Source organism: Bos indicus x Bos taurus, chromosome 9 (genome assembly GCF_003369695.1).
Source record: "Bos indicus x Bos taurus breed Angus x Brahman F1 hybrid chromosome 9, Bos_hybrid_MaternalHap_v2.0, whole genome shotgun sequence".
In the NCBI taxonomy this organism is placed as follows: domain Eukaryota; kingdom Metazoa; phylum Chordata; class Mammalia; order Artiodactyla; family Bovidae; genus Bos; species Bos indicus x Bos taurus.
In genome coordinates, this window is record NC_040084.1 from 62,370,441 (window position 1) to 62,398,098 (window position 27,658).

Here is a 27,658-nt window from a genome sequence, read left to right on the forward strand (position 1 = left end):
AAATCGTAGTAGTATTTGCTTGGCTCTGTCTCCTAAGGCAAAGGAAACAAAAACAAAAAAATAAACAAATGGGACCTAAATTAAACTTAAAGCTTTTGCAAAGCAAAGAAAACCAACAAGACGAAAAGACAACTTACTGAATGGGAATCAATATTTACAAATGATACTACTGATAAGGGATTAATATCCAACATATATAAACAGTTCATACAACTCAACTTCAAAAAAAGACAAACAACCTGATTAAAAAATGGGCAGAACTGAAGAGTCATTTTTCCAAAGAGTAAATGCAGACAGCCAAAAGTCACATGAAGATTCTCAACACTAATCAACCAGGAAATGCAAATCAAAACCACAATGAGATAGCACCTCACACCTATCGGAATGGCTATCATCAAAAGGAACACAAATGACAAATGCTGGCAAGGATGTGGAGGAAAGGACACTCTCGTACAGTGTTGAGGGGAATGTAAATTGGTTCAGACAATGTGGAAAACAGTATGGAGGTTTCTCAGGAAGCTAAAAACAGAACTACTATATGACCTAGCAATTCCACTTCTTGATATGTATCTGAAAAAAATCCCAAACTACTAATTTGAAATGATACATGCACTCAATGTTTAACCTAAGTGTCCATCAACAGATGAATAGATAAAAGATGTGGGACTACATATACAGTAGAATACTACTCAGCCACAAAAAACAATGAAACTTTTACCATTTGCAACATGGATGCACTTATAGGGTATTATGCTAAGGGAAATATGTCAGACAAATACTACGTATCACTTATACGTAGAATCTAAAAAATAAACTAGTGAATGTTACAAAAAAGAAACAGACTCACAGATATGGTTACCAGTAGAGAGAAGGAAGGGTTAGGGGAATGTGATTAAGAGGTGCAAACTACAATGTATAAAATAAATAAGCTACAAGGATATATTGTACAACAGGGAATATGGCCAATATTTTACAACTGTAAGTGGAGTGTAGCCTTTAAAATTATAAATCGCTGTAAGATGTACACCTGAAACTTATGTATATCAACTGCATCACAATAAAGAAAGTTAATCTAAAAAATAATACAATGCCACTCTTTAGTAGTGATATAAAATGATTTCCAAGATTAAGAAAACAAAACAAAATACAAAATAGTGTATGTATTTATCTTCTGTAAGACAGGGGAATAAACCTTCAAAATATATATAATTACTTGTTACTTGTATATGTGGAAAATATCTAAAGACTAATACATAAGAAACTAGCAACACTGGCTATATCCAGGGAGGGTAAGTGGGTAGTAGAGGACTAAGGTGGGAGGGAGCCTTTTCACTGTATATTATCTTTATCTTTGAATTATGTACCATGTCCAAGAATTACTTATTTAAGAAAGAAAACAACTCCCTCTTTTGATATTCCCCATGCTGTATAGTTAACTCATAATTTTCTAAGCTCATTACGTATTTCCTGGCACTTATATTATCAATATGTAATGATTTTTTTTTCCAAATCAAATCAGTATCCACTTAGCAGTGGGGCCCTAAGTTGAATGGCTTCTATTTCTGACAGCCCTTATAAGAACATTAAAATGAGACCACCTACAGATTCCAAAACCACTAAGTGGAAAAGAAAGTTGAGATCTGCAAGTGTTTCCAAAACAGACCACAGGAGAAACCTCATGTTCTAGCTTTTCCTTCTTGATTAAAAAAAAAAAAAAAGTCTTCCTCTAGAACTGAGGTTTTACATCAACTTTAACAATCACATTTCTATAGGATTATCAAGATCTAATACTTCACTATGCAAAGCATGTTAGAGTGTATAGTTATTTAAAAATAAACTCGGTAAATTTTTTGTGCATATTCTTCTTCATGAAGGGAAAAAAAAAGAATAAAACAGCAACAAATATATCCATATTCCTACCTTCAAAAATTTGTCACTGGTCAACAGTGCGACTTGCTTTTCTGAAGACTGCTTTTCCACATACCTAAAATTTTTACCACCGTATACACAAAAACAGAGAATGAAAAATTTAAATACTTGAATAGCATACAGAAATGAAGAACTACCTAGACTGGTGGCCACATTCTTTTATTTCTTTTCAAAAATAAATCCAAGTCATGGTCAAGTCCTTAAATCAGGTTCATTTCTTAGTCTAGGGGTCTAATATTAAACGAAGGTCATAAACTCCACAAACAGGAAATGTTACTTATAAAAAGTAACTAACAATACTGAAAATTATGCCCTCCTGCAAAAATATTTTTCTTTATGCCAAATGTCTCAATTAAAAACAAAAGTATTTTGCTCTAAATAAAAAAGTTCTTTTTCCTTTACCCACTTCAAAATTAACTGGCTCTGAGATCCCTTATTTTGCCCCAACTCTTTTACAAGATATACTAAATATGTACTTCTCTTTTTACCTTCTAAATGATGGAAGACGTCGGATGTTTTCACATTGATTAGCTGATAAAAAACGTATTCTTCTCTTGGCTTCTGGGAGATTACAGCACAGAACACTGAGCGGCTGGGAATAGAAATGTTCTAATAGAGAAAGCTGAAAGAAAAGTGAAGATTAAATATATTTGCTGTATTTGACAGTAAATCTCTTGCCCCGTGTCTGCTCAATATCAAGGTTTTTTTTTTTAAACAGCGAAAGTATTTATGGCACTGATATATTTAATAATGTCACAATAAAACTACAAACAATGCATAACTGGCTATATACCTAGAGTATTTTAGGGCTCCAATTTTGCGGACAAGGTCAGAAAATTGTAATCTCTGAAGTATAAACTGAAAGAAACGACCATAAGTGGATAGATCAGCTATCCGCAGAAGCTACTCATTTACAATAACAATAGTTGTGATGGAGGTGTGACTGTGGTGTGATCTAACAGTCTAACAGATGCTCAAATATTCCTAAGAAAATACCAACCTAAAATCAGTATAAAAACTGGTCTGCTAAATAAACAAAAATGCTACAATAGCAGAACTTTGCTTACTGACTAAAAAAATAAATAAATAACGAAAAATGAGGCATGTCCAAAGAAAGTGTATCTTTTAAAACTCAGTTTTGTCATGGAGGAAAAGACGGCACATATTTGGTATATACGTATAGTCCAGTAACTAGAGTTCTGTGGTCTCTCCAGTACAAGGGGGACTGATTTTCCAGCTTCTACCATAACTCGTAAGATGTATTTTACAAGACTACGCACATGTTAAAAACTCCTGACTCTAAGCAAGCTTCTCATGACCAGTTTGGTTTTTCTAGGTACCTTGTACCAAAGAGAGAGCTCCCTAAATAGTGAAGAAAACAAATTCTGGTCACTGGAAAACAGTAGTCCCCACCACAAATTAATAAATTAACATGCTAGCCTATATATTAGTCTTAAGGTGTTTGAGCTTGACCTTTCATGCATAAACCGATAATGAATTTTTGAGCCTGTAGAGCTGAAGACCAAATATCCAAGACTAAAGCAAATCCTCCAAAACAGTCCACTCTACAGGAGGTATAGGGCTATAAAGCAAAGGGGCAGCCTAAGTTGGAAACAAGTACAAAATAGAAAGAGACTGTTCATGCCAAGTACTACGTTATCGTTCCACATACTAACATAGTCTTCTTCCTTGCTTATATAGTTATATTAATGTGATTATATTTATTTCAATGTTAATACTACTTTTTAAACATGAGAAAAGTAAAAACCAAACACAATATAGGACTTGCTGGGGAGGAGGGCTGGAACTAAGTCACCTGAGTTGGAGGACAGCTGTAGATAAAACAAGAACCCAGTAATACTCAGCTATTTAGTTCAAGTGTGTTGTCAATATTTGGGTCAATTAACAAGCTGGTTACATCTACCTAATGAGGGAAGGACTTAAACATATAGTGATTATATGCCCTATTGCACCTTCTACAGAAATAAAGACTTACACATAGTATTTCCCACTGATGACTAAAATTTACATTCAAAGAACTATATTTTAAATATTCAAAACATGAAAACCATGGCATCCAGTCCCATCATTTCAAGGCAAACAGATGGGGAAACAGTGAAAACAGTGACAGACTTTATTTTCTTGGGCTCCAAAATCACTGCAGATGGTGACTGCAGACACTTGCTGCTTGGAAGAAAAGCTATGACAAACCTAGACAGCGTACTAAAAAGCAGAGACATTACTTGTTGACAAAGGTCCATATAGTCAAGCCTATGGTTTTTCCAGGAGTCAGGTATGGAGGTGAGAGCTGGACCATAAAGAAGGCTGAGCGCTTAAGAACTGATGCTTTTGAATTGTGTTGGAGAAGACTCTTGAGAGTCCCTAGATCAAACCAGTCAATACTAAAGGAAATCAATCCTGAATTTCATTGGAAGGACTTATGCTGAAGCTCCAATACTTTGGCCACCTGATGCAAAGAGCTGACTCATTAGAAAAGACCCTGATGCTGGGAAAGATTGAAAGCAGGAGGAGAAGGAGACTACAGAGGACGAGATGGTTGGATGGCATAACCAATTCCATGGACATGAGGTCTGAGCAAGCTCCAGGAGATGGTGAAGGACAGGGAGACCTGGCGTGCTGCAGTCCATGGGGTCACAAAGAGTAAAACACGACTGAGCAATGGAACAACTGATGATTAGGAAAACTGGACAAATGGGGTATTGAGATTCTGCTGTCTGATCCTGGCCAAGCTACTTAATCTAAGTCTCTTTCTCAAGTGCAAAACTGGAGATGATAATACATATCAATGGAGCAATGTTAATACTTAATACAGTACCTAACATAAATAATAACATAAATAATCAGGAACCTAAAAAATCATCTAATCAGATCCCTTCATGTTACAGATGAGAAAACTGAGACCCAGAAAGATTAAGTAACCTGGTTAATATTTTAATTATTAACAAATAATCTTTATTCACACTCATTTATTTCTATTTTTGGCTGCGTTGGGTCTTCACTGCTGCACAGACTTTCCCTAGTTGCAGTGAGTGGGGCTATTCTCTAGTTGTCATGTGCAGGCGTCTCACTACGGCAGCTTCTCCTGTTGCAAACACAGGCACTAGGCACACAGGTTTCAGTAGTTGCAGCATGGGGGCTTAATGCTCTCGTGGCATCTTCCCCAACCAGGGACCAAATTCGTGTCCCTAGCATTGGCAGGTGGGTTCTCAACCACTGGACCACCAGGAAAGCCCTAATATGGATTTTTTTTTCCACCCACTTTCTCAATTGTATGTGCGCATACAGTTTATCGGAGAAGGCAATGGCACCCCACTCCAGTACTTTTGCCTGGAAAATCCCATGGACGGAGGAGCCTGGTAGGCTGCAGTCCATGGGGTCGCTAGAGTCAGACACGACTGAGCAACTTCACTTTCACTTTTCACTTTCATGCATTGGAGAAAGAAATGGCAACCCACTCCAGTGTTCTTGCCTGGAGAATCCCAGGGACGGGGAAGCCTGGTGGGCTGCCGTCTATGGGGTCGCACAGAGTTGGACACGACTGAAGTGACTTAGCAGCAGCAGCAGCATACAGTTTATATTTCCTTTTCCTTTGACTTCAGTCAAATATTCTCCTGTTGGCTTTCCTTACTGTTTCTAGTCTCCTTTTCTGTTGCTCACTCTTATAGTAAGCTTGCCTTAGGGGTCTGCTCTTAGTCCTTTCCTCACTCTTCTAGGTGATACTTCATTTCTATGACACAGCTTCAACCACCTACCTTTCAATGATAAATCCTAAGTGTTCTAGTCCAGATCTTTCTCTTGGGTACAAATTTTTATATCCAAAGTGCCCTAAATTTACCATACATAGAAAGAAACATCCTTTTCTGACAAACGGGTTCTTGGCTTTATTTTAACACATACACTTAATAAAGGGTACCGAACTCCAAACCATCTGCTAAGCTAGAACCTGTGTGTATGTAAGATGCTCCTCTCCTACATATCCCATCAGCCACAAGATTCTGTCTCATCTTCGAATCTGTCTCCTTCTCCCTAGTCTCACCATCACTACCTTAGTATAGCCCTTCTCCTAACTTGTCTAGACTACTATGTTATGCTTAGTTGTGTCCAACTCTTTGCAAACCATGGACTGTAGCCTGCCAGGCTCCTCTGTCCACGCGATTCTCCAGGCAATAATTACTGGAGTGGGTAAACATTTCCTTCTCCAGGAGATCTTTCTAACCCAGGGATCAAACCTGGGTCTCCTGCATTGCACGTGAGTTCTTTACCATCAGAGCCACCAGGGAAGTAGTACCCCTCCAACGGAGCTCTCTCCGTCTACTGTCACCTTTCCAACTTTGACCCAGCAAGCTCCTGTTCCTTAGGATACACTTCTGTTCTCTATGGAATCCCCAAGCATGTTTCTCTAGTAGCACTGACTATTCAAGAGCTGCAGTTCTACTTTTCTGCCTCCTTCAGTAAAGAATAAGCAATTTGAAGACAGAGATTTCTTTGTCCTCTGTATCTTCAGGGCTTAGCCCAGTGCTTGACTTAGATTCTCCATAAACACTTATGAAGTAAATAAACAAATGAATGAAATGAAATGAATGAGAGAAGTAAAATTAGAAAGTTGTTATATCTCAATTTCACCACTTCCCTGGTGGCTAAACTGGTAAAGAATCCACCTGCAATGCAGGAGACCTGGGTTTGATCCCTGGGTTGGGAAGATGCCCTGGAGAAGGGAAAGGCTACCCACTCCAGTATTCTGGTCTGGAGAATTCCATGGACTCTGGAGTCCATAGGGTTGGAAAGAGCTGGAGACAACTGAGCAACTTTCTAAATGGACTGGAATGGGTCAATTTAACTCAGATGACCATTATATCTACTATTGTAGACAGGAATCCCTTAGAAGAAATGGAGTAGCCATCACGGTCAACAAGAGAGTCCGAAATGCAGAACTGGGATTCAATCTCAAGAACGACAGAATGATCTCTGTTCGTTTCCAAGGCAAACCATTTAATGTCACGGTGATCCAACCTATGCCCCAACCAGTAACGCTGAAGAAGCTGAAGTTGAACGGTTCTATGAAGACCTACAAGACCTTTTAGAACTAACACCCAAAAAAGATGTCCTTTTCATTATAGGGGACTGGAACACAAAAGTAGGAAGTCAAGAAACACCTGCAGTAACAGGCAAATTTGGCCTTGGAATATGGAATGAAGTAGGGCAAAGGCTAATAGAGTTTTGCCAAGAGAATGCACTGCTCATAGCAAACACCCTCTTCCAACAACACAAGAGAAGACTCTACACATGGACATCACGAGATGGTCAACACAGAAATCAGATTGATTATATTCTTTGCAGCCAAAGATGCAGAAGCTTGGTATACAGTCAGCAAAAACAAGACTGGGAGCTGACTGTGGCTCAGATCATGAACTCCTTATTGCCAAATTCAGACTTAAATTGAAGAAAGTCGGGAAAACCACTAGACCATTCAGGTATGACCTAAATCAAATCCCTTATGATTATACAGTGGAAGTGAGAAACAGATTTAAGGGACTAGATCTGATAGATAGAATGCCTGAACTATGGACAGAGGTTTGTGACACTGTACAGGAGACAGGGATCAAGACCATTCCCATGGAAAAGAAATGCAAAAAAGCAAAATGGCTGTCTGGGGAGGCCTTACAAATAGCTGTGAAAAGAAAAGAAGCGAAAAGCAAACGAAAGATATAAGCATCTGAATGCAGAGTTCCAAAGAATAGCAAGGAGATAAGAAAGCCTTCCTTAGCGATCAATGCAAAGAAATAGAGGAAAACAACAGAATGGCAAAGACCAGAGATCGCTTCAAGAAAATTAGAGATACCAAGGGAACATTTCATGCAAAGATGGGCTCGATAAAGGACAGAAATAGTATGGACCTAACAGAAGCAGAAGATATTAAGAAGAGGTGGCAAGAATACAAAGAATTGTACAAAAAAGAGCTTCACGACCCAGATAATCATGATGGTGTGATCACTCACCTAGAGCCACATATCTTGGAATGTGAAGTCAAGTGGGCCTTAGAAAGCATCACTACGAACAAAGCTAGTGGAGGTCATGGAATTCCAGTTGAGCTATTTCAAATCCTGAAAGCTGATGCTATGAAAGTGCTGCACTCAATACGCCCGCAAATTTGGAAAACTCAGCAGTGGCCACAGGACTGGAAAACGTCAGTTTTCATCCAACCCCAAAGAATGGCAATGCCAAAGAATGCCCAAACTACCGCACAATTGCACTCATCTCACACGCTAGTAAATGCTCAAAATTCTCCAAGCCAGGCTTCAGCAATATGTGAACTGTGAACTTCCAGATGTTCAAGCTGGTTTTAGAAAGGGCAGAGGAACCAGAGATCAAATTGTCGACATCCGCTGGATAACTGAAAAAGCAAGAGAGTTCCAGAAAAACATCTCTTTCTGCTTTATAACTATGCCAAAGCCTTTGACTGTGTGGATCAAACTGTGGAAAATTCTTCAAGAGATGGGAATACCAGACCACCTGATCTGCCTCTTGAGAAACCTGTATGCAGGTCAGGAAGCAACAGTTAGAACTGTGCATGGAACAACAGACTGGTTCCAAATAGGAAAAGGAGTATGTCAAGGCTGTATACTGTCACCTGCTTATGTGCAGGGTACATCATGAGAAACACTGGGCTGGAAGAAGCACAAGCTGGAATCAACATTGCAGAGAGAAATATCAATAACCTCAGATATGCAGATGACACCACCCTTATGGCAGAAAGTGAAGAGGAACTAAAAAGCCTCTTGATGAAAGTGAAAGAGGAGAGTGAAAAAGTTGGCTTAAAGCTCAACATTCAGAAAACTTACGATCATGGCATCTGGTTCCACCACTTCATGGGAAATAGATGGGGAAACAGTGGAAACAGTGTCAGACTTTATTTTTTGGGGCTCCAAAACCACTGCAGATGTTGACTGCAGCCATGAAATTAAAAGACCCTTACTCCTTGGAAGGAAAGTTATGACCAACCTAGATAGCATATTCAAAAGCAGAGAGATATTACTTTGCCAACAAAGGTCCGTCTAGTCAAGTCTATGGTTTTTCCAGTGATCATGTATGGATGTGAGAGTTGGACTGTGAAGAAAGCTGAGCGCTGAAGAATTGATGCTTTTGAATGTGGTGCTGGAGAAGACTCTTGAGAGTCCCTTGGACTCCAAGGAGATCTAACCAGTCCATCTAAAGGAGACCAGTCCTGGGTGTTCATTGGAAGGACTGATGCTAAAGCTGAAACTCCAATACTTTGGCTACCTCATGCGAAGAGTTGACTCATTGGAAAAGACCCTGATGCTTGGAGGGATTGGGGGCAGGAGGAGAAGGGGACAACAGAGGATGAGATGGCTGGATGGCATCACTGACTTGATGGACATGAGTTTGAGTAAACTCCGGGAGGTGGTGATGAACAGAGAGGCCTGGAGTGCTGCGATTCATGGGGTCACAAAGAGTCAGACACGACTGAGTGACTGAACTGAACTTAACTGAGCGACTTTTACTTTCTTTTCACTAAGGTAAATAATATTTTCTTGCTTTAAAATACTCTTTTTACAAAGTCAAAGTTGAAAAAACAAGACACATATTTGCCATAAGAGCTAATACTCTTATGTAATAAAACACTATTGTGTTTAATGTAAAAGAAGAATACATAAGAGAAAAGAAATAATTTGTAATCTTCAAGGCACTACATGAACATGAAATATCCTACTGTACTCTTGGGCTAAAGATTACTAATACATAGGTTTTAATGAACTTGACAAATAGCATGGGTTCACAACAATTACACTTTGTTAAGGTATTTTAGGTAATTGCCAAGAGAAGGAAGTATTATTAACTTTGAAATTACTGGGAATGGGGTCCGTTTTTAGATTAGGTGTTATTTAGACTAGGTTCATTAATTTTCTTCTGGCAAGTTATGAAACCTTAGTGAAAATGCATTCACAGTATACAGGAATAAATAAAATGAACACAAACACATGTGCAGGGCACTGCAAGCTACAGTCTATAGCCAATTTTTATATGACTCAGGAACTATGACAGAGAAGGCAATGGCACCCCACTCCAGTACTCTTGCCTGGAAAATTCTATGGACAGAGGAGCCTGGTAGGCTGCAGTCCATAGGATTGTTAGGAGTCAGACAAGACTGAGTGAGTTCACTTTCACCTTTTCACTTTCATGCATGGAGAAGGACATGGCAACCCACTCCAGTGTTCTTGCCTGGAGAATCCCAGGCACGGGGGAGCCTGGTGGGCTGCCGTCTATGGCGGTCGCACAGAGTCAGACACGACTGAAGCAACTTAGCAGCAGCAGCAGCAGCAGGAACTATGAATCATTTTTTATACCTTAAAAGGATTGTTTTAAAAATGTATTTATTTGACTATGTGGGGTCTCAGTTGTGGCATGTGGAATCTTCTTTGTACCATGCGGGATCTTCCGTTGAGATGCATGGACTCTCCAGTTGCAGCACACTGGCTCTCTACAGTGTGTGGGCTTAGTTGCTCCCAGGTGGGATCTAAGTTCCCCAACCAGGGATAAAACCCACATCTGCACTGCAAGGCAGATTCTTAACCGCTGGACTATCAGGGAAGTCCCAATATGGTTATGTTTAAAAAATAAGACATTCAACAGAGACCACATGTATCATGCAAAGCCAAAGATATTTAATATATAGCCCTTTAAAGAAAAACTTTGATGACCCTTTATATATATCATTTCTCGGGTAGAAAAGCCCATTAGTGCTCATCAGATTCTCAAAAAGTTAAGTCCTCCCCTCCTCCCCCACCAAATGGTTAAGAATCACTGGAAAGGAGAGAGGTCTTTTCAAGTTTTAATATTTGAATTAACATATTTTCTACATTTTGATGCAAGATAGCAAAGGATTCATTGAACACAGAATAATATAACTTGAATTTACTTATCCAGATCTTGTCATTTAAAATGTCTAATTATCACATTCAAAAGTCAGTCTGAAATAACACACAAATTTATTTAGAATCAGCTTGTGAACTTTCAAACCTACTAGTGTCTTCTTACCTGAAGTCCTTTTATAAAGTTTTGAATTGAGAAATCATGATATAAAAAGATGTTGGTCAGAATCTGCAACACTTTTTCACTTAGCTTAAATGGAAACTGAGTTGTAAGAAGAAGCTGAAAGAGAGAAAAGGAAGGCAGGACATACTCCGTTAGTCTTGACTCATCATAAACATCAAGTAAATAATGAGGCAAAAAATAATACTATAACACAGTACCTATGAAAGCTATACCAGTAGCTAGATTTTTTGTAGGACAAATATCAACCAAAACTTTAAAATAATTTATAAAACAGTAACAACAACACAAGTAGCTATTCATTCTACATCTTCAAATCAAAGATGTTCATCATCCTTCATTCGATTCCTAATTTGTAAAAGTTCTATTAAATTCTATCAAAAAATATCATCTATACAATCTCTTTTCTCCCATTAGAAGTCACTGAAGAAGCTGTAGGCTGTGGCAATTTTTATTATTTGATAAGATTTCTTTTTCATCTATGCACAGTAATGAAGAGTAACGCATTATGTACTATTGAATGAGAAACCTAAAATTAAGAGGTGTCTATTTAAAAAATATTAAATTGGTAAATTTGTATCACTCAGCTAATTTTCAGTGGCTACACTGAAGATTTAAAATCTGAAAATGAAGTCATACTAGGCTTTTCAAACTGAAGCAGAGTTACAGAAGGCCAACTGAATTTGGTCACAACTAAGCAACTTTAAATACTGTAGCTGGAAAAATTTCCAGCTGTCAATGGATACCACCTTTAAAGGGAAAAAATGTCAAAGTGATTATTAAATAAGTGGAATGTCATTATTAGTTTAAATTACACAGCAGTACAAAGCACATCTTCAAGGAGCTGAGTTCAGCAACAATTCACAGAAGGTCAATACTAAAGTAGAGTATTTCCACTTAGGTAGAAACACAGAGCTAAGGTCCGGGAATACCTTAGTACTTACTTTTTGTCATGAGCAGCATGACAGGAAAGAGTCCATAAAAACTCCAAATCATTTAACATAAAATGTAGTGTCAAAACATTGCTAGTTACTAGGGAGTCATTAAATTTTGTAAAAATTTATTTAAAAAACCTGTAATTTTCCATTGAGTAATGACTAGTTAATAGGGTTAATAGGTAGGTAGATATAGAAAGATATGATTACTTTTTCCATAAAGCTTATATTTTAAGTGAAAAGGCCAAACTATACATTATAAAATAAATAAAAGTACAAAAATATGTGTAGGAACATATACAATATCATAGCGAGAGATCCAGAAATTTATCACTAACGTTTATATTTATAGTCTATTCTTGGAAGTTTTCTTTTCATCCTATTGCACTGGTACAATTTTTTCTTTTTACCTTATCAAGTACTGTAGTCAGGTGCTCCTTACAAGACAAAGACTGGAACAGTTCTATACACAATAGAGATGATACTGCATGAGGAAGCAGCCGATGGATGACAACAGGAGATGTAGCAATTCCAAAAATGAGTATTAGTGGAAATTCATGTAGATGTTGACTGGTTTTCAAAGGAAGTTACAAAAATTCAAAGTCTTTAGCAAATATATTTCAATACATCATATTTTAAAATAAGACAACCTTTGTTTAATGCCTACTTTATAACACAATGCTAAGGAAGATCATTCTAAATAATAAAAAGTGTTAGGTCACTCATTTTCCTCTGTTACGGCAGCACAGAATTAGCTATTTCCCGGACATTTTAGCTCTGAAATCAATCTATTTAATAGATTAGCAATAAGAACATGGTGGTCCAGAAAGGCCGAGTGCTTCCCTCTTAGGTTATACAAAATCAGTGTTAAAAGAAGTGTCAGATACTATTCAAACTCTCATCCAAAGTTTGAGCCATACCTACAGTCTTCCTCATGGTTAGACATCTAGCCTAACAGTTCAGTCACACGAAGCTCACTAATTTATGGACATTTCTCCACACTATGTCAATCCCGCCATAATAGCTAAGCTTTAGGAAAATTTTCTTAAAAACATGTAAGATATTTTTAATGGACATAATTTTAAAATGTTACATCCTTTCCCTGCATTCTTAACTCAAACTTACTGAACATGATTTATTCTTAGCATTACCAGTATGAACACAAATGACTTCCACAGACTAAAGCAGCAATATTCCTTAGAGCTACTGCAGATCAGAGCCCTCTGTATTGTGGCGGATGATTTTGTTTGTTCCCTCATAATAGGTACTGCTTCTCAGTATTCTACCGGTATGCAGGTCTACTTTCATAGTATAAAGTACTTGCACTCTATTACTGCTTAAGTTTTTCTTTCTTACTTTCAATAGTAAAAGCAGTCACAAGTCTGAGTTCCAAAAAGTATAGCTTTTATATCACTATTCTGTACTGTGCATTTTTTCAGCATGTTAAATCTGTTCAATGTCAACATTAAGAGAAGTCTTAAGAATCTGGAAATCTTAGTTTCAAATGGGGGCGGGGAAGGACTATCAAAGTAAGAATTGTATTAATATTAGTAGATTCTCACACAATATAGGTTTAGGCAAATGTAGCCATAACTATTAAGCAAGTTAACATACAGAAGATGCCAATATAAATTACATAAAAAAAATGTACCATGAGAAAAGCATGTCACTGGGTTTTTAAATAGGGTTATTTATTTTAATTTCAAGTCTCACAGGATTGTCTTGAAGTTCAGGTAAGGTCATACAAGTTGTTTCTCATTAGGAATCCATATAAAATAATGTTATTTTTAAAAAATTTCTTGCTCAGTAGAGACATATGTAACTCAGACCTTCTAAGTGGATAGGCATCAGAAAATAAGACACAAGAAGAATAGCTCAACCTGGAGTAGCTTATCTGTCTAGTGGGCAAATAAGAAACAGACAACCTTGGGAGAGAAACTACATTTCATTCTGCTTTATCATTCTAATTAAAAACTGGCTAACTTATCTTTTGAGTCTAATTTTGGGATCAAAAAGCACATGAAAATCTGATAGGTGGTTTTAAACATTCAATTTTATAAACACTTTGAAACCATCCTGGTTTCAATCTTTTAGCATCAAAATGAAGATTAAACTGCTATGCATTTTCTCTGCAAAAGGTTGTTTTTTGAGTTAAAAATTATATGTCTTCTTAATAAAAAATTTTGTGAAAAAGCCAGAAGATACACCATCTACCTGCTGATAATTATAAAATCTTGGAGTACTTTTGTGGTGAAGCTTTCCATATCCTTTAGGATAAGCACAACAGGAGGAGACTGCCACTGGCTGGAAGAAGTTCTCTTTTTTCTTGGCATTTTGGGGTCTGTCTTCTTTCGAGCCGTGGTGGAAAGAAAGAGTTAAAAGTAAGCTTTACCACCCAAACAATGCTATAATGCCACAAGTTGATATATTGTTCTTCATATTTCACAGTAACATTATTTCTTTTATTTCTCCCACAAAATAAAGAGAAATTCATTCCAAGAGTTATTAGCAGAATCATTCTGTGTCTGACATGGGAATAATAACCAAGAAGAAAAAAATTCATAAAATCTATAACTCATATGAAATATTTATATTTTCTTCTATTTGAGAAAATGACAGGAAAAGCATGGGGAGAAGGCAATATTTTCTATAAAATTGATTTTTCTGTTCATAGAATGTTATATTTTGCTTTAAGGGGAGAACCAGTGTTTCTAATTAAAAACTGTAATGAGTAACACTACTTGCTGTTCCACTACTGTGAAATTTCAAGTTGAAAAACATATTAAATATCATCTGATCCAATCCCAACTTTTAAAGATTTCTGACCTAAATCTCAGGCAGTATCTGATTTCCAGAAACAAACTTTGGATCAAATTAACATATTCTGGTAAGCATTAGAATCAGTTTAATCTCTATATAAAGCAAAACAAACTTCATTTATGATGACTTCAGCAAATACATTCAGCAGAAAATGTGACTTCAGTAACTTTTCCCATACTATCTGGCTACAACAGCATCATAAACTAAGACTGTGGTTTTTATGGTGCAGTTACTCATGAATCATCTAGGTTATTCAGTTTCACCAGAGATGTCATGGTAGAATGAAACTTCTATTTATATTATCTGCCTGTTAAACATACTTCACTTACAGAGCATTTATTCGTTGAGAACTCCAAACATGGAACACATGAGATTTATACATGTATACATTATGTATGTGTATATATATATATATCTGTGTGTGTACCTACTGATGAAAAGTGAAAAAGGAGAGTGAAAGAGCTGACTTAAAACTCAACATTCAAAAAACGAAGATCATGGCATCAGGTCCCATAACTTCATGGCAAATAGATGGGGAACAATGAAAAGAGTGAGAGACTTTATTTTTATGGGCTCCAAAATCACTGCAGATGGTGACTGCAGCCATGAAATTAAAAGACACTTGCTCCTTGGAAGAAAGGTTATGACCAACCTAGACAGCATATTAAAAAACAGAGACACTACTTTGCCAATAAAGGTCCATCTAGTTAAAGCTATGGTTTTTCCAGTGGTCATGTATGGATGTGAGAGTTGGACTGTGAAGAAAGCTGAGCACCAAAGAATTGATGCTTTTGAACTGTGGTGTTGGAGAAGACTCTAGAGAGTCCCTTGGACTGCAAGGAGATCCAACCAGTCCATCTTAAAGGAAATCAGTCCTGAATATTCACTGGAAGGACTGATGCTGAAGCTCAAATGCCAATACTTTGGCCACCTGATGCAAAGAACTAACTCATTGCAAAAGGCCCTGATACTGGGAAAGATTGAGGGCAGGAGGAGAAGGGGACACGGAGGATGAGATGGTTGGATGACATCACCAACTTGATTGACATGAGTTTAAGCAAGCTCCAGGAGTTAGTGATGGACAGGGAAGCCTGGCGTGCTGCAGTCCATGGAGTCACAAAGAATTGGACACGACTGAGTGAATGAACTCAACTGAATATATACATATATGACTATTCCTCATCAAACAATGGGTACTGAAAGCATGGTTCTACTGCACCAAAGTAAACGAGGAACCCAAGAGATAATATATTAAAGTCATAGCCATTGTCATAGAGATAGAATCTGCAGCAGAACAAATTCCTGATGCTGTCTTGACATTAGATAACATTCTCCCACAAATAAAATGACCCTGTAAAAAACTAAACACTTCCCAGGAACTAGGTTGCATACCAATAAAAGAAAACTTTTAGATTCTAGTAACCTTAGGAAAAATAAGTAGCTACTACTAAATTAGCTACCTAGTGCTGCATAAACATATCCTTATTAGATGAAAACAGTACTAAGTTCACTGTAATTCCAAGCCTCTTCAATCATACGCCAATTTCTTGGCAAAAAAAAAAAAAAATTGTCAGTTTACATTTACCTGTGTGACACTCATATACCAAGCGGAAAGAGAATCCATTGAATAATGTACATTTTTCTGGATGACCTGAACACTTTCTTTTTCTTTGGATTGCACATCTACTTTACAGTCCATCAACTGTGAGACCAGCTTTTGCAAAAAATGTTTCATATCTATAGAACATAAAACATAAGAAAGAATATTCCCTTAAAACAAATCTAAGACTTTTTGATCACTATCTCAGTAGAATGTGTTTTCCTACACTTAATATTAACATAACATTTAACATATTAACTATTAAGGTTCATTAGTATTCTCTCCTTAATATTTAAATTTTATTAATTCAGACTAATACTAGGACAAAGTTTGTATTTATTTATTGTAATAAAAGTGTTACCTAAGCAAATGTGTAAACATGAAAACTACAAATTATATTAAGAATAATATACATTTAAATTACACTGGACAGCAAAAGGTTTTTAAGGCCCCTAAAAACAGATCAGTATTATTTACATAAGTTATTTTACTGATTAAACTCTTCCTTATAATCATCTTTTTTATTTTTTGGTGGCCATGCTATGCGGCATGTGGGACCTTAGTTCTCTGACCAGGGATCAATCTCGTGCCCCCTCCATTGGAAGTGTGTAGTCTTAAACAATGGACTGCCAGTGAAATCCCTATAGTCATTTTAAAGATGTCCCAAGGACTTTTATTTAATTTCAAATAGTATATGAACATGAATATAACCACTTAAAGCCCTTTTGTCAGTCCAAATCTAAGCACATCTGACTCTGTTAGTGTCTACATTCTTCATGATTTAATGGCTCCATCGAGATTAGCTCTGGCAATGGACTATTTTTTTTGACCATGGTGGTCTTTCAAAGTGGAATGATACAATGATTTGAGGCTGTAAATATGAACCTATTTATGTAGTCTCTTCTCGGTTAGGCTAAATAAAAAGTTCCTCAGTCCTCAATTCTCAACTTCCTATTCCAAACTGCCCAATTTTTTAAAATTTTACTGGCTTCAGGAACACATCTTGGGAAGTGCCTGAACTATCACTGGTAGTGAAGCTGATATGGTAGGGGTGGGGCAAGAATAAATTGAATAAAAGTGGTCAAGAGTCTTGCAAAAGTCAAGATTACTCTGAGAGGCACTTAAAAACCTCATCCTGCCAAAAGTGTAGTGCCACACTGTTCCCACAAATAAAGAGGATAATTAAAGCGAGAAAAGAAAAGGATGGAGATTTGTAACATCTTATCAAGGCTGTTAGAGCATTTATACTTTACCTGGACAATCTTTAGCTTGCAATGAGACTACATAAGGAGTGACATTATTCTGAAGGACTTCTGTTAGACTTCTGAGTGTTAAATCATGATCTGTTACATTCACACCTATGGGATAATAAACCATTATTATAGCATCATTTTTATCATTAATAATTTAACGATAAGAAAAGCAACTTTACATGCCAAGTGAATTACTAAGTAAAACATTTTCAAAACATGATTAATAATAGAAAATAAGAAAATATACTGCATAAATGAAAAGATCTCCATTACAAACACATACAAAGAGGCAGGCACTATACCTGTCAGGGAAGGTATTTAACACAACTTTTCTTTAAGAAAAAAAAACTACTGGGGATGTGTAATGACCCGTGAAAACATCTTAGGAGGAATTTCAAACTCATAAAGAGCTTTTAAAATAATCATTCAAAAATAAGGCCCTTAGTGTGACCCTAACTTAACAACTGAGGAGAATCCAAACATTAATACTATTAAATGATCATAGCAAAATACAAAAGGTAAGTCATGCTAAGTTGATTTTTGAGGGAACAGTCTAAAACTAAATTAAAACTTTAGGCTCTTTAAGAATTTATTGTATCCCTGGGTCTCATTTCCACAAATCAGTTTTGGTGCTCTGCATGCAGTTATCAGAGCTGACTGGCCACTTCCCCACTAAAAAAATTCTATCTACTGATAAGCTCCCTAACGTCACAATCTGTGATTTCTAGACGGTGCCTTGATGCTTAGGCAGTTTCCGATAGCAGACATTGGGTAACAGCTTGAGACTTGCTACTATAAAACTTTAACTGCTTGAAAACTGCTACTGGAAACATGATAACCAACACTGTCTTTAACTGGAAAAATGTTCTCCTCAGACCCCTGACTTTATCAAACAACCATGTATCAGGCAAATAGATCCAAGGGATTAGATCTGAGAGTGCCTGAAGAACTATGGATGGAGATTCCTAACACTGTACAGGAGGTGGTGATCAAAACCATATCCAAGAAAAAAACGTAAAAGGCAAAGTGGCTATCTAAGGAGGGCTTCCAAATAGCTGAGAAAACAAGAGATGCAAAAGGCAAAGGACAAAAGGAAGATAAACCCATCTGAATACAGAGTTCCAAAGAACAGCAAGGAGGGATAAGAAAGCCTTCCTAAATGATCAATGTAAAGAAACAGAGGAAAAGAATAGAATGGGAAAGACTAGAGATCTCTTCAAAAAAATTAGAGACACTTCAGAAAACTAAGATCATGGCATCTGGTCCCATCACTTCATGGGAAATAGATGGGGAAACAGTGGAAATAGTGTCAGACTTTATTTTTTGGGGCTCCAAAATCACTGCAGATGGTGATTGCAGCCATGAAATTAAAAGACGCTTACTCCTTGGAAGGAAAGTTATGACCAACCTAGACAGCATATTCAAAAGCGGAGACATTACTTTGCCAACAAAGGTCTGTCTAGTCAAGGCTATGGTTTTTCCAGTTGTCACATATGGATGTGAGTTGGACTGTGAAGAAAGCTGAGTGCTGAAGAATTGATGCTTTTGAACTGTGGTGTTGGAGAAGACTCTTGAGAGTCCCTTGGACTGCAAGGAAATCCAACCAGTCCATTCTAAAGGAGATCAGTCTTGGGTGTTCTTTGGAAGGACTGATGCTAAAGCTGAAACTCCAATACTTTGGCTACCTCATGCGAAGATCTGACTCATTGGAAAAGACCCTGATGCTGGGAGGGATTGGGGGCAGGAGGAGAAGGGGACAACAGAGGATGAGATGGCTGGATGGCATCACTGACTCGATGGACATGAGTTTGGATGAACTCCACGAGTTGGTGATGGACAGGGAGGCCTGGCGTGCTACAATTCATGGGGTCACAAAGAGTCGGACATGACTGAGCGACTGAACTGAAGAAAATTTTTCATGCAAAGATGAGCACAATAAAGGACAGGAATGGTATGGACCTAACAGAAACAGAAGATATTAAGAAGAGGTGGCAAGAATACACAGAACTATACAAAAGAGATCTTAATGACCCAGATAACCATGATGGTGTGATCACTCACCTAGACTTGGATATCCTGGAGTACAAAGTTAAGTGGCCCTTAGGAAGCATCACTACAAAGCTAGTGGAGGTGATGGAATTCCAGCTAAGCTATTTCAAATCCTAAAAGATGATGCTGTTTAAGTGCTGCACTCAATATGCCAGCAAATTTGGAAAACTCAGCAGTGGCCACAGGACTAGAAAAGGTCAGTTTTCATTCTAACCTCAAGAAAGGCAATGCCAAAGTATGTTCAAACCACTGCACAATGGCACACATTTCCCACGCTAGCAAAGTAATGCTCAAAATTTTCCAAGCTAGGCTTCAACAGTTTACAAATCGAGAACTTCCAGATGTTCAAGCTGGATTTGGAAAAGGCAGAAGAACCAAAGATCAAATTGCAACCATCTGCTGGATCACAGAAAAAGCAAGAGATTTCCAGAAAAACATCTATTTCTTTTTTATTGACTATGCTAAAGCCTTTGACTGTGTGGATCACAACAAACTGTGGCAAATTCTTCAAGAAATGGGAATACCAGACCACCTGACCTGCCTCCAGAGAAACCTGTATGCAGGTGAAGCAACAATTAGAATCAGATGTGGAACAACGGACAGGTTCCAAATTGGGAAAGGAGTACATCAAGGCAGTATACTGTCATCCTGCTTATTTAATTTATATGCAGAGTATATCATTCGAAATGCTGGGCTGGATGAAGTACAAGCTGGAATCAAGATTGCTGGGAGAAACATCAATAACCTCAGATATGCAGATGACACTACCCTTATGGCAGAAAGCAAAGAGGTACTAAAGAGCCTCTTTGCGAAAGTTAAAGAGTAGAGTGAAAAGGCTGGTTTAAAACTCAATATTCAGAAAACTAAGATCATGGCATCCGGTCCCATCACTTCATGGGGAAACGGTGGAAACAGTGAGAGATTTTTCTTCTTCCAAAATCACTGCAGGTGGTGACTGCAACCATGAAATTAAAAGATACTTGCTCCTTGGAAGAAAAGCTATACAAACCTAGACAGAACACTAAAAAGCAGAGACATTAGTTTGCCGACAAAGGTTCATATAGTCACAGCTATAGTTTTTCCAGTAGTCATGTACAGATGTGAGAGTTGGAACATAAAGAAGGCTGAGTGCCAAAGAATTGATGCTTTTGAACTGTAGTGTTGGAAAAGTCTCATGAGAATCCCTTGGACTACAAGGGGATCAAACCAGTCAATCCTAAAGGCAATCAGTCCTGAATATTCACTGGAAGGACTGATGCTGAAGCTCCAATACTTTGGCTACCTGACGCAAAGAGCTGACTTATTAGAAAAGACCCTGATGCTGGGAAAGATTGAGGGCAGGAGGAGAAGGGGAGGACAGAGGATGAGATGGCTGGATGGCATCACCTACTCAATGGACATGAGTTTAAGCAAGCTCCAGGAGATGGTGAAGGAAAGGGAAGCCTGGCAGGCTGCAGTCCATGGGGTCACTAAGAGTTGGACACAGGTGAGTGACTGAACAACAATAGCCATCTATCAGGCTGTATAACCTGGCAGGAGAGAAACTAAAACCCCGACAGTACAGGCCAGCCATCACTAGGTCTCTGTTTCTCATCAGTAAATGGAAGGGGTTTAAAACTAAAACTGCACTGAAAAACTGGTCCACAGCATTACAACAACCATTCGCTGGAGTTTTGTCACTGAGTGGTCCTGGGATTGGCAATATGGGCATCAGCTGGACGCTTGTTAGAAACGAGCAAGCTTAAATAACCAGCAAATAAGTCTGGCCCCACCCTATACTTATTAATGAAAATCTGTGTTTACTAAGATCCCTGGAGATTATTTATAGGCACATTAAAGTTTGAGAGGTATTGCCCTGAATATCAGGAAGAATATTTAGGTAATGAACAGTGTTAGAGGCAGTATTAAATAACAGAATTAATTTCTTATCTGAGAGCTCACTAATATAAATACCTTGAATAAATAATAAATTGGAAATACAATGAAAAATATGTTTGGAATACTCTTAAATGTATTGGAATTTAAGTTGGAATCCAAATAAATCCAACTTTCCTTTCAAAAGGAATGAAGAAAATTTGCTAATATTCCAAAGAATTTTTTCCAATATCCTGCATTCCAGATGTTTAATTAAAATGAGATATTAGTGATGGATACTTAAGCACCTAAAAAATTTACAATCTGCAGTCTGAAAGTAACATATATATTTCATCCAACCTCCCCCTCCAAACAGTTAATATTAACACAATATTACAATACAAAATTTTTAAAAATAAGCACAGGGAAATAAAATTAAGGTCAGAGTAATTTCACTAAAGATACGACTTAAAAAGTAAAAGTCACATCTATCAATATACTGATAGTTTATCACTGAATTCAAATCTCATATTAAAATAACTAATGAAGAAAGAGTAATAGTAATACAAATTTATTGCCCCTTCATTTTTCTAACAAAAAGGTGAGGAGGGTACTAACTAACCCTTGGTCAATTTAATTTACAGATGTATGATTAATGTAAGAACACTTAATTGGTTTTCAAAGTCTGCAAATTTTGATCAATGTAATTATGCAAATGAAAAAGACAAAACAAATTTATCAGAACAGGTGATTCCATACTATTCTCAACAACAAAACCACTATTTACGAAAAAACAAACACACACATTTGTACCTAGAACAAGAGCAGCAGTTGGAATTTCTCTGAGTTTTATTTCACAGCTCCAGTCTTTAGAATTCTTCCAGAGCCCAGAATGAGATGTTTGCAGAAATTCAACGAGACTGTCAAATAGGTTTTTATTTAATTCCTCCTGTAGTCGCTACAAAGAAAACACAAAACTTCACAAATTATTTTTAGCAGCAATCTGATACATCTTTCCAAATCTGAGAAAGAAAACTATCATAATTTCAATTCCAAAGATCACATGTAAAATGATTATTAGATGAAATTTAAATTTTTTTTCCTTAAATATCCAGTGAATATCCAGTGTTTGGGATTCTTTCCTTTAAAAAATCTCATTTATTTATTCAACAAGGCTTTTCTAATCACCTTACAAATGAAAAAATCTCTTCCCTAAGAAAAGAGAAGAACTGAGATAGAACACTTACAATTAAATTAAAATACACTGTTCCAATATTGTTGTAGCAATCTATGCAAAAAGAAGGACCATCCAACTTAAGCTGAGCAGGTAATATAATTGAGCCAAAGCATGGAGCAGGTGATGCAGGAGGTGATGGTGGATGAAAAAAAATGAAGAAGGAATGGGAATGGACAATGGAGAAGGCAAACAAGGAAGAAAGCACCAATCATCTGTGGAATCAGACATAGCTAAACATAAAGAACATGAGAAGTGGCCAGGAATGAGACTGGACAAAACACTCAAGGGACTAGACCAAGGAAATATATATCTGAAATTGAAGCATTAGGCTTTTGTCCTGTGGGGAGAACCATTAAAGGGATTTGGAGCAGAGGTATGATTAAATCGGGGTTAAAAAGGGTTAATCTGTGAAGGCCAGATTAGACGGGATCATAGGAGCTATTCTGGTAGTGGGGCTGGAAAACCCCTGTAGCCTGGCATAGGGCTGGATCTGCCCCACAGGATTTGGCCAATGGTGGCATAGGGATAAGCGACAGACCTGAAGGGTTTGACATCAGAGGCAGGGACATCAGTTAAGAGGATATGATGACAATTTATTAGGACCATTTAGATTTTTTAATTGGAGAAGGAAATGGCAACCCACTCCAGTGTTCTTGCTTGGAGAATCCCAGGGACGGGGGAGCCTGGTGGGCTGTCGTCTCTGGGGTCACACAGAGTTGGACACGACTGAAGTGATTTAGCATTTTTAAACTAGAAACCATAAATCCAAACTGCTTCAAGGGTCCCACAGAATACAGCAAGGAGCAAAGCCATCAGGTGGAAAGCAATAGAGGGTGGTGGGAAGCAGTAATAAACTGGAAGTACATAACTCTGCCCCCTAAAGACACAAAAGAACAAGAAATACAATCCTGTGTGGTCGAACAAAACAAGTCCCCTCAAGATGCTGGTCTCACATCTACAAATCTGCTATGGTGGAGAAACTTTTCAGAGCTGAAATATTAAGAACATGGCAACTGAAAAGGGGGATGAGAGAATGAAGTAGTTTAGAATTAGCTTGATTTCTTAAATGTGTAACTGAATGGATAATTTAAAGAGTGCCACTATTTACACTGAAACATGTGTATTACCATATGTAAAACAGATGACCAGTGCTAGTTCAATGCATGAAGCAACGCACTCAAAGCCAGCGCTTTGGGACAACCCAGAGGAATAGGATGGGGAGGGAGGTGGGACAGGGGGTTGGGATGGGGGACACATGTATACCCATGGCTGATTCATGTCGCTGTATGGCAAAAACCACCACAATATTGGAAAGTAATTACCTTCTAATTAAATTAATTAAAAAAATAAAAAGAGTGCCACTATTTAGAAGTAGTGACGATATGAAAAGGGCCTATGCACTAGGAGCCACCACTGTAAACATATGTCCCAATACCTGAAGCTAGGCTTAATACTTGAAACAAGGGTGTTGTGGTTGTTTTAGGATACACATATTATGCTTAACCAAGATTAACTATATGTCATCAATATTCTTATAAATTGGTAGAAAGTAAAATGGGAAGCCAACAAACATGAGAGGTATGATATTAAAGAAACGTTATTTATTTAAAAAAATAAAAGGGATTCACCTCAGTTTCAGATTTCATCTGCTGCCATATTAACTGGTAAGTTTCAAAGCGAAGCTTACTGTCCTCGGATGCATTTTTCCCTTTATTAAAATAGTCCTCTAAAAACACAGAAAGAAATCAGTCAGTTTCTTTTTTACATGGTAACACTTAGGAAAGCTCTGTGCAAAATCACACAAGAAGTGACAGGATTGAATTTTTTAATAAACATCAGAAATATATATATTTTATATGTAACATTCAGTATCCTTTATATTTAATTTTATTTATATCTATATTTTTACTATACTAATGGTATTTGTAAGTTCAAAAATCTTTTTAATTTTGATTGTATTTCTATCATTTTTTAAAAATTTCTAATAGTTTATTTAATGGTTTTGGTTTGAGGTACATACATCTAGTATTAATGTATTTTCTCTATTTGCTCTTACAAGGTTCTGTATACTTCACATATTTGAACTCTCCTTTAATAAGTGATTCTCATTCATTTATTCTCCTTTACTAAATGATTCTCATTAATTCTTCTGCTACTATTCTTTTTCTTTTCTATTTTCTTTTTTTTCTTTTTCTATTTTCATTCATTTAATTCTCATTCACTTAACTGCTACTATTCTTATTCTTTGTTCAACTGAAATAGTATAGTAGTCTTTTATTTAGTCTGCATTTTACATCCTTCTTGAATGTTTTCCTCTACGTGGTTAGCCATTTATCAACACACTATTTATTGCAAGTTTTCAAACTCTTTAAACCATGATCCATACTAAGGAACACATTTACATCCTATACATGTACATCTATGAAAAACAAAAATCCTAAAGAAGTACTTTTCATTTTCATGTGATAGCAAACATTTTCCAACCTGTTTTTAAAACTGTCAGGACCCACTGAATTAATTTCATGACTCACACTTGGGTTGCAAACTTTCAGTTTAAAAAATACTCATTTATTGAATAATCCATCCTTGCTCCCACCAATGTAAGATGCCCTTATGGTCTGAATACTTACAAATACACTTGAAACTGTTTTTGAACTTCTTTTGTTCTACCAAATCCAACTCTACTCCCGTACCAATTCTGACTCTTTTAATTATTGTAGCTGTGTAGTACATTCTAATATCAAATAGATTCAGCTTCTTCCTACTACCATCAAACACTATTCTCTTTCAAAAAAATTTAAGACATTCTTTCAAATTAATTTTGTCACTTCTCAAAACCAATTATACTGGTGTTTGACTGGATGAACTATAATCTGTAGACGACTAGGGAAGTGACATTTTTAATATGCTAAAAAAAATTCACATCTCCAAATACTACAGGTCTCTTTTTTAATATTCGAATATGTAAAGTAGTCAAATATTTTATATGCCTTATAGTTTTCCACTTCTCTTCATATTTCCTGTTTACTTATATATATTGCAACAGCTAGAAGTGTCATGGTATTAAAAAATAATTGGGAAAGTACATATTTTTTTCTGATTTCACTGAGATGCTGCTAGTATCCTCTGAACAAGTTTTAAAGTTAATTGATAGTTTGGAATAGAAATTTTCTTTCAAGTTTAGGAACTCTTCCTTCTAATTGTTACTCAGTTTTTGATAAGTACTGATTTTTAAAATTTATCAAAAGCCTTAGAATATACTGAAGTCATCATACGGTAAAGGATAGACAAGGTTATAGAATAAAAATGCAAACCAAATAAAAGCAAGAAGATACATTGCTGCTAAGTCACTTCAGTCGTATCCGACTCTGTGCGACCCCATATTCGGGGAGCTGCCCGTGAGAACGGGGTCCTTTGTCCAAAGGACACAGCTCTGGGAGCTGCCTCAGTCCTTGAGGGTTTGCTTGCAAACACAGCTCTCTGTCCCGCCACCCCAGAGATTAGGCGCTTACACAGCTCTCTGTCCCGCCACCCCAGAGATTAGGCGCTTATTTACTGCAGACACCTGGAGTTCTGTGCAAACTTCTCACGCACAGAGAAATGTTATCTGGTGTAAGAAATAATAACAGGGTGCCATTCCCATGCTCTCAAGATTTCTTGTGACTGTCTGTAAGATGTATAGGTCAACCAAGAAAAAATGTCAACTGTCTGGTCTTTCTCATGCTTTTCTGTATAAATATAAGATGCTGAATAAAGTTGGTGTCAGACTGCGTCCATTCGTGGAGATGTGTCTGAACCTCTCGACCCCATCTTTGTTGCAGTCTCTTGCTTTAGTTTCTTTTCTCAGCCCCGCCGTGCACGTTCTCGGGACCTGATCGACTTTGTCAGCTGGCACTGGCACCCATGGACGGCAGCCCACCAGGCTCCGACGTCGCTGGGATTCTCCAGGCAAGAACACTGGAGTGGGCTGCCATTTCCTTCTCCAGTGCATGAAAGTGAGAAGTGAAAGTGAAGTCGCTCAGTCTTGTCTGACCCTCAGCGACCCCATGGACTGTAGCCTACCAGGCTCCTCCGTGCATGGGATTTTCCAGGCAAGAGGACTGGAGTGGGGTGCCATTGCCTTCTCCGGAAGATACATTATTAAGAGATAAAACAGAATAACACAGGTCCTTAAATAGAAAAAGCTATTTTATTTATTTTTTAAATGTATCTATTTTTTAATTGTGAAAAAGTCATTTTAATTTGAAGAGTTGCTGCTGCTAAGTCGCTTCAGTCGTGTCCGACTCTGTGCGACCCCAGAGACAACAGCCCACCAGGCTCCCCCGTCCCTGGGATTCTCCAGGCAAGAACACTGGAGTGGGTTGCCATTTCCTTCTACAATGCATGAAAGTAAAAAGTGAAAGTGAAGTCGCTCAGCCGTGTCCGACTCCTAGCAACCCCATGGATTGCAACCTACCAGGCTCCTCCGTCCATGGGATTTTCCAGGCAAGAGTAATGGAGTGGGTTGCCATTGCCTTCTCCGAATTTGAAGAGTAAAAGCATATAAAACATTAAAGTGGTATTACCTTTTATGCTACATCAAAATATATAATTTTAACTATTAAAATTTGGAGGGGAAAAAACAGCAGCAGGACACTTTAACTGCTGTCATTTGTAGATATGGTAGGTAAAAAGTTAAAAAAAGTAAGTATTAAGATAAGCTAAAGAAAGTAAGCTCTCCCTGTTGACAGATTCCTTCCTGCTCCTAGTCTAGCTGCTTTGCTCAGGTGAACACCCCCTGCAGTGCCAGTGCCGCTGCCTGGCCCTCCCTCCCTCCCTCCCTCTCCACCTCTTGCCCAGTTGTGTTACAGATGTGCAGTCATCCACACAACGCTGAAGCAAGGGAGATGTA

At 37.5% G+C, this 27,658-nt stretch overlaps 1 protein-coding gene across 7 annotated transcripts in view; it reads right to left on the reverse strand.

The window, feature by feature from the left end:
- ORC3 (origin recognition complex subunit 3) overlaps positions 1-27,658 on the reverse strand; it is a 69,338-nt gene that overhangs the window by 36,067 nt on the left and 5,613 nt on the right. For 6 of the 7 annotated variants that reach the window (XR_003512627.1, XM_027551425.1, XM_027551424.1 and 3 more), the window contains exons 3-11: positions 24,396-24,493; positions 22,344-22,488; positions 17,628-17,732; positions 16,360-16,511; positions 14,169-14,302; positions 12,365-12,524; positions 11,005-11,118; positions 2,418-2,551; positions 1,921-1,984 (exon numbers count right to left, since the gene is read on the reverse strand). Coding sequence is in view for 6 of the 7 variants with exons in the window: in XM_027551425.1 (XP_027407226.1) it covers positions 1,921-1,984; positions 2,418-2,551; positions 11,005-11,118; positions 12,365-12,524; positions 14,169-14,302; positions 16,360-16,511; positions 17,628-17,732; positions 22,344-22,488; positions 24,396-24,493 (1,106 nt within the window). In the remaining variant the exon portion in view is untranslated. The remainder of the gene's footprint in view (positions 1-1,920; positions 1,985-2,417; positions 2,552-11,004; positions 11,119-12,364; positions 12,525-14,168; positions 14,303-16,359; positions 16,512-17,627; positions 17,733-22,343; positions 22,489-24,395; positions 24,494-27,658) is intronic. The other variant, XM_027551426.1, reaches the window with a different exon arrangement.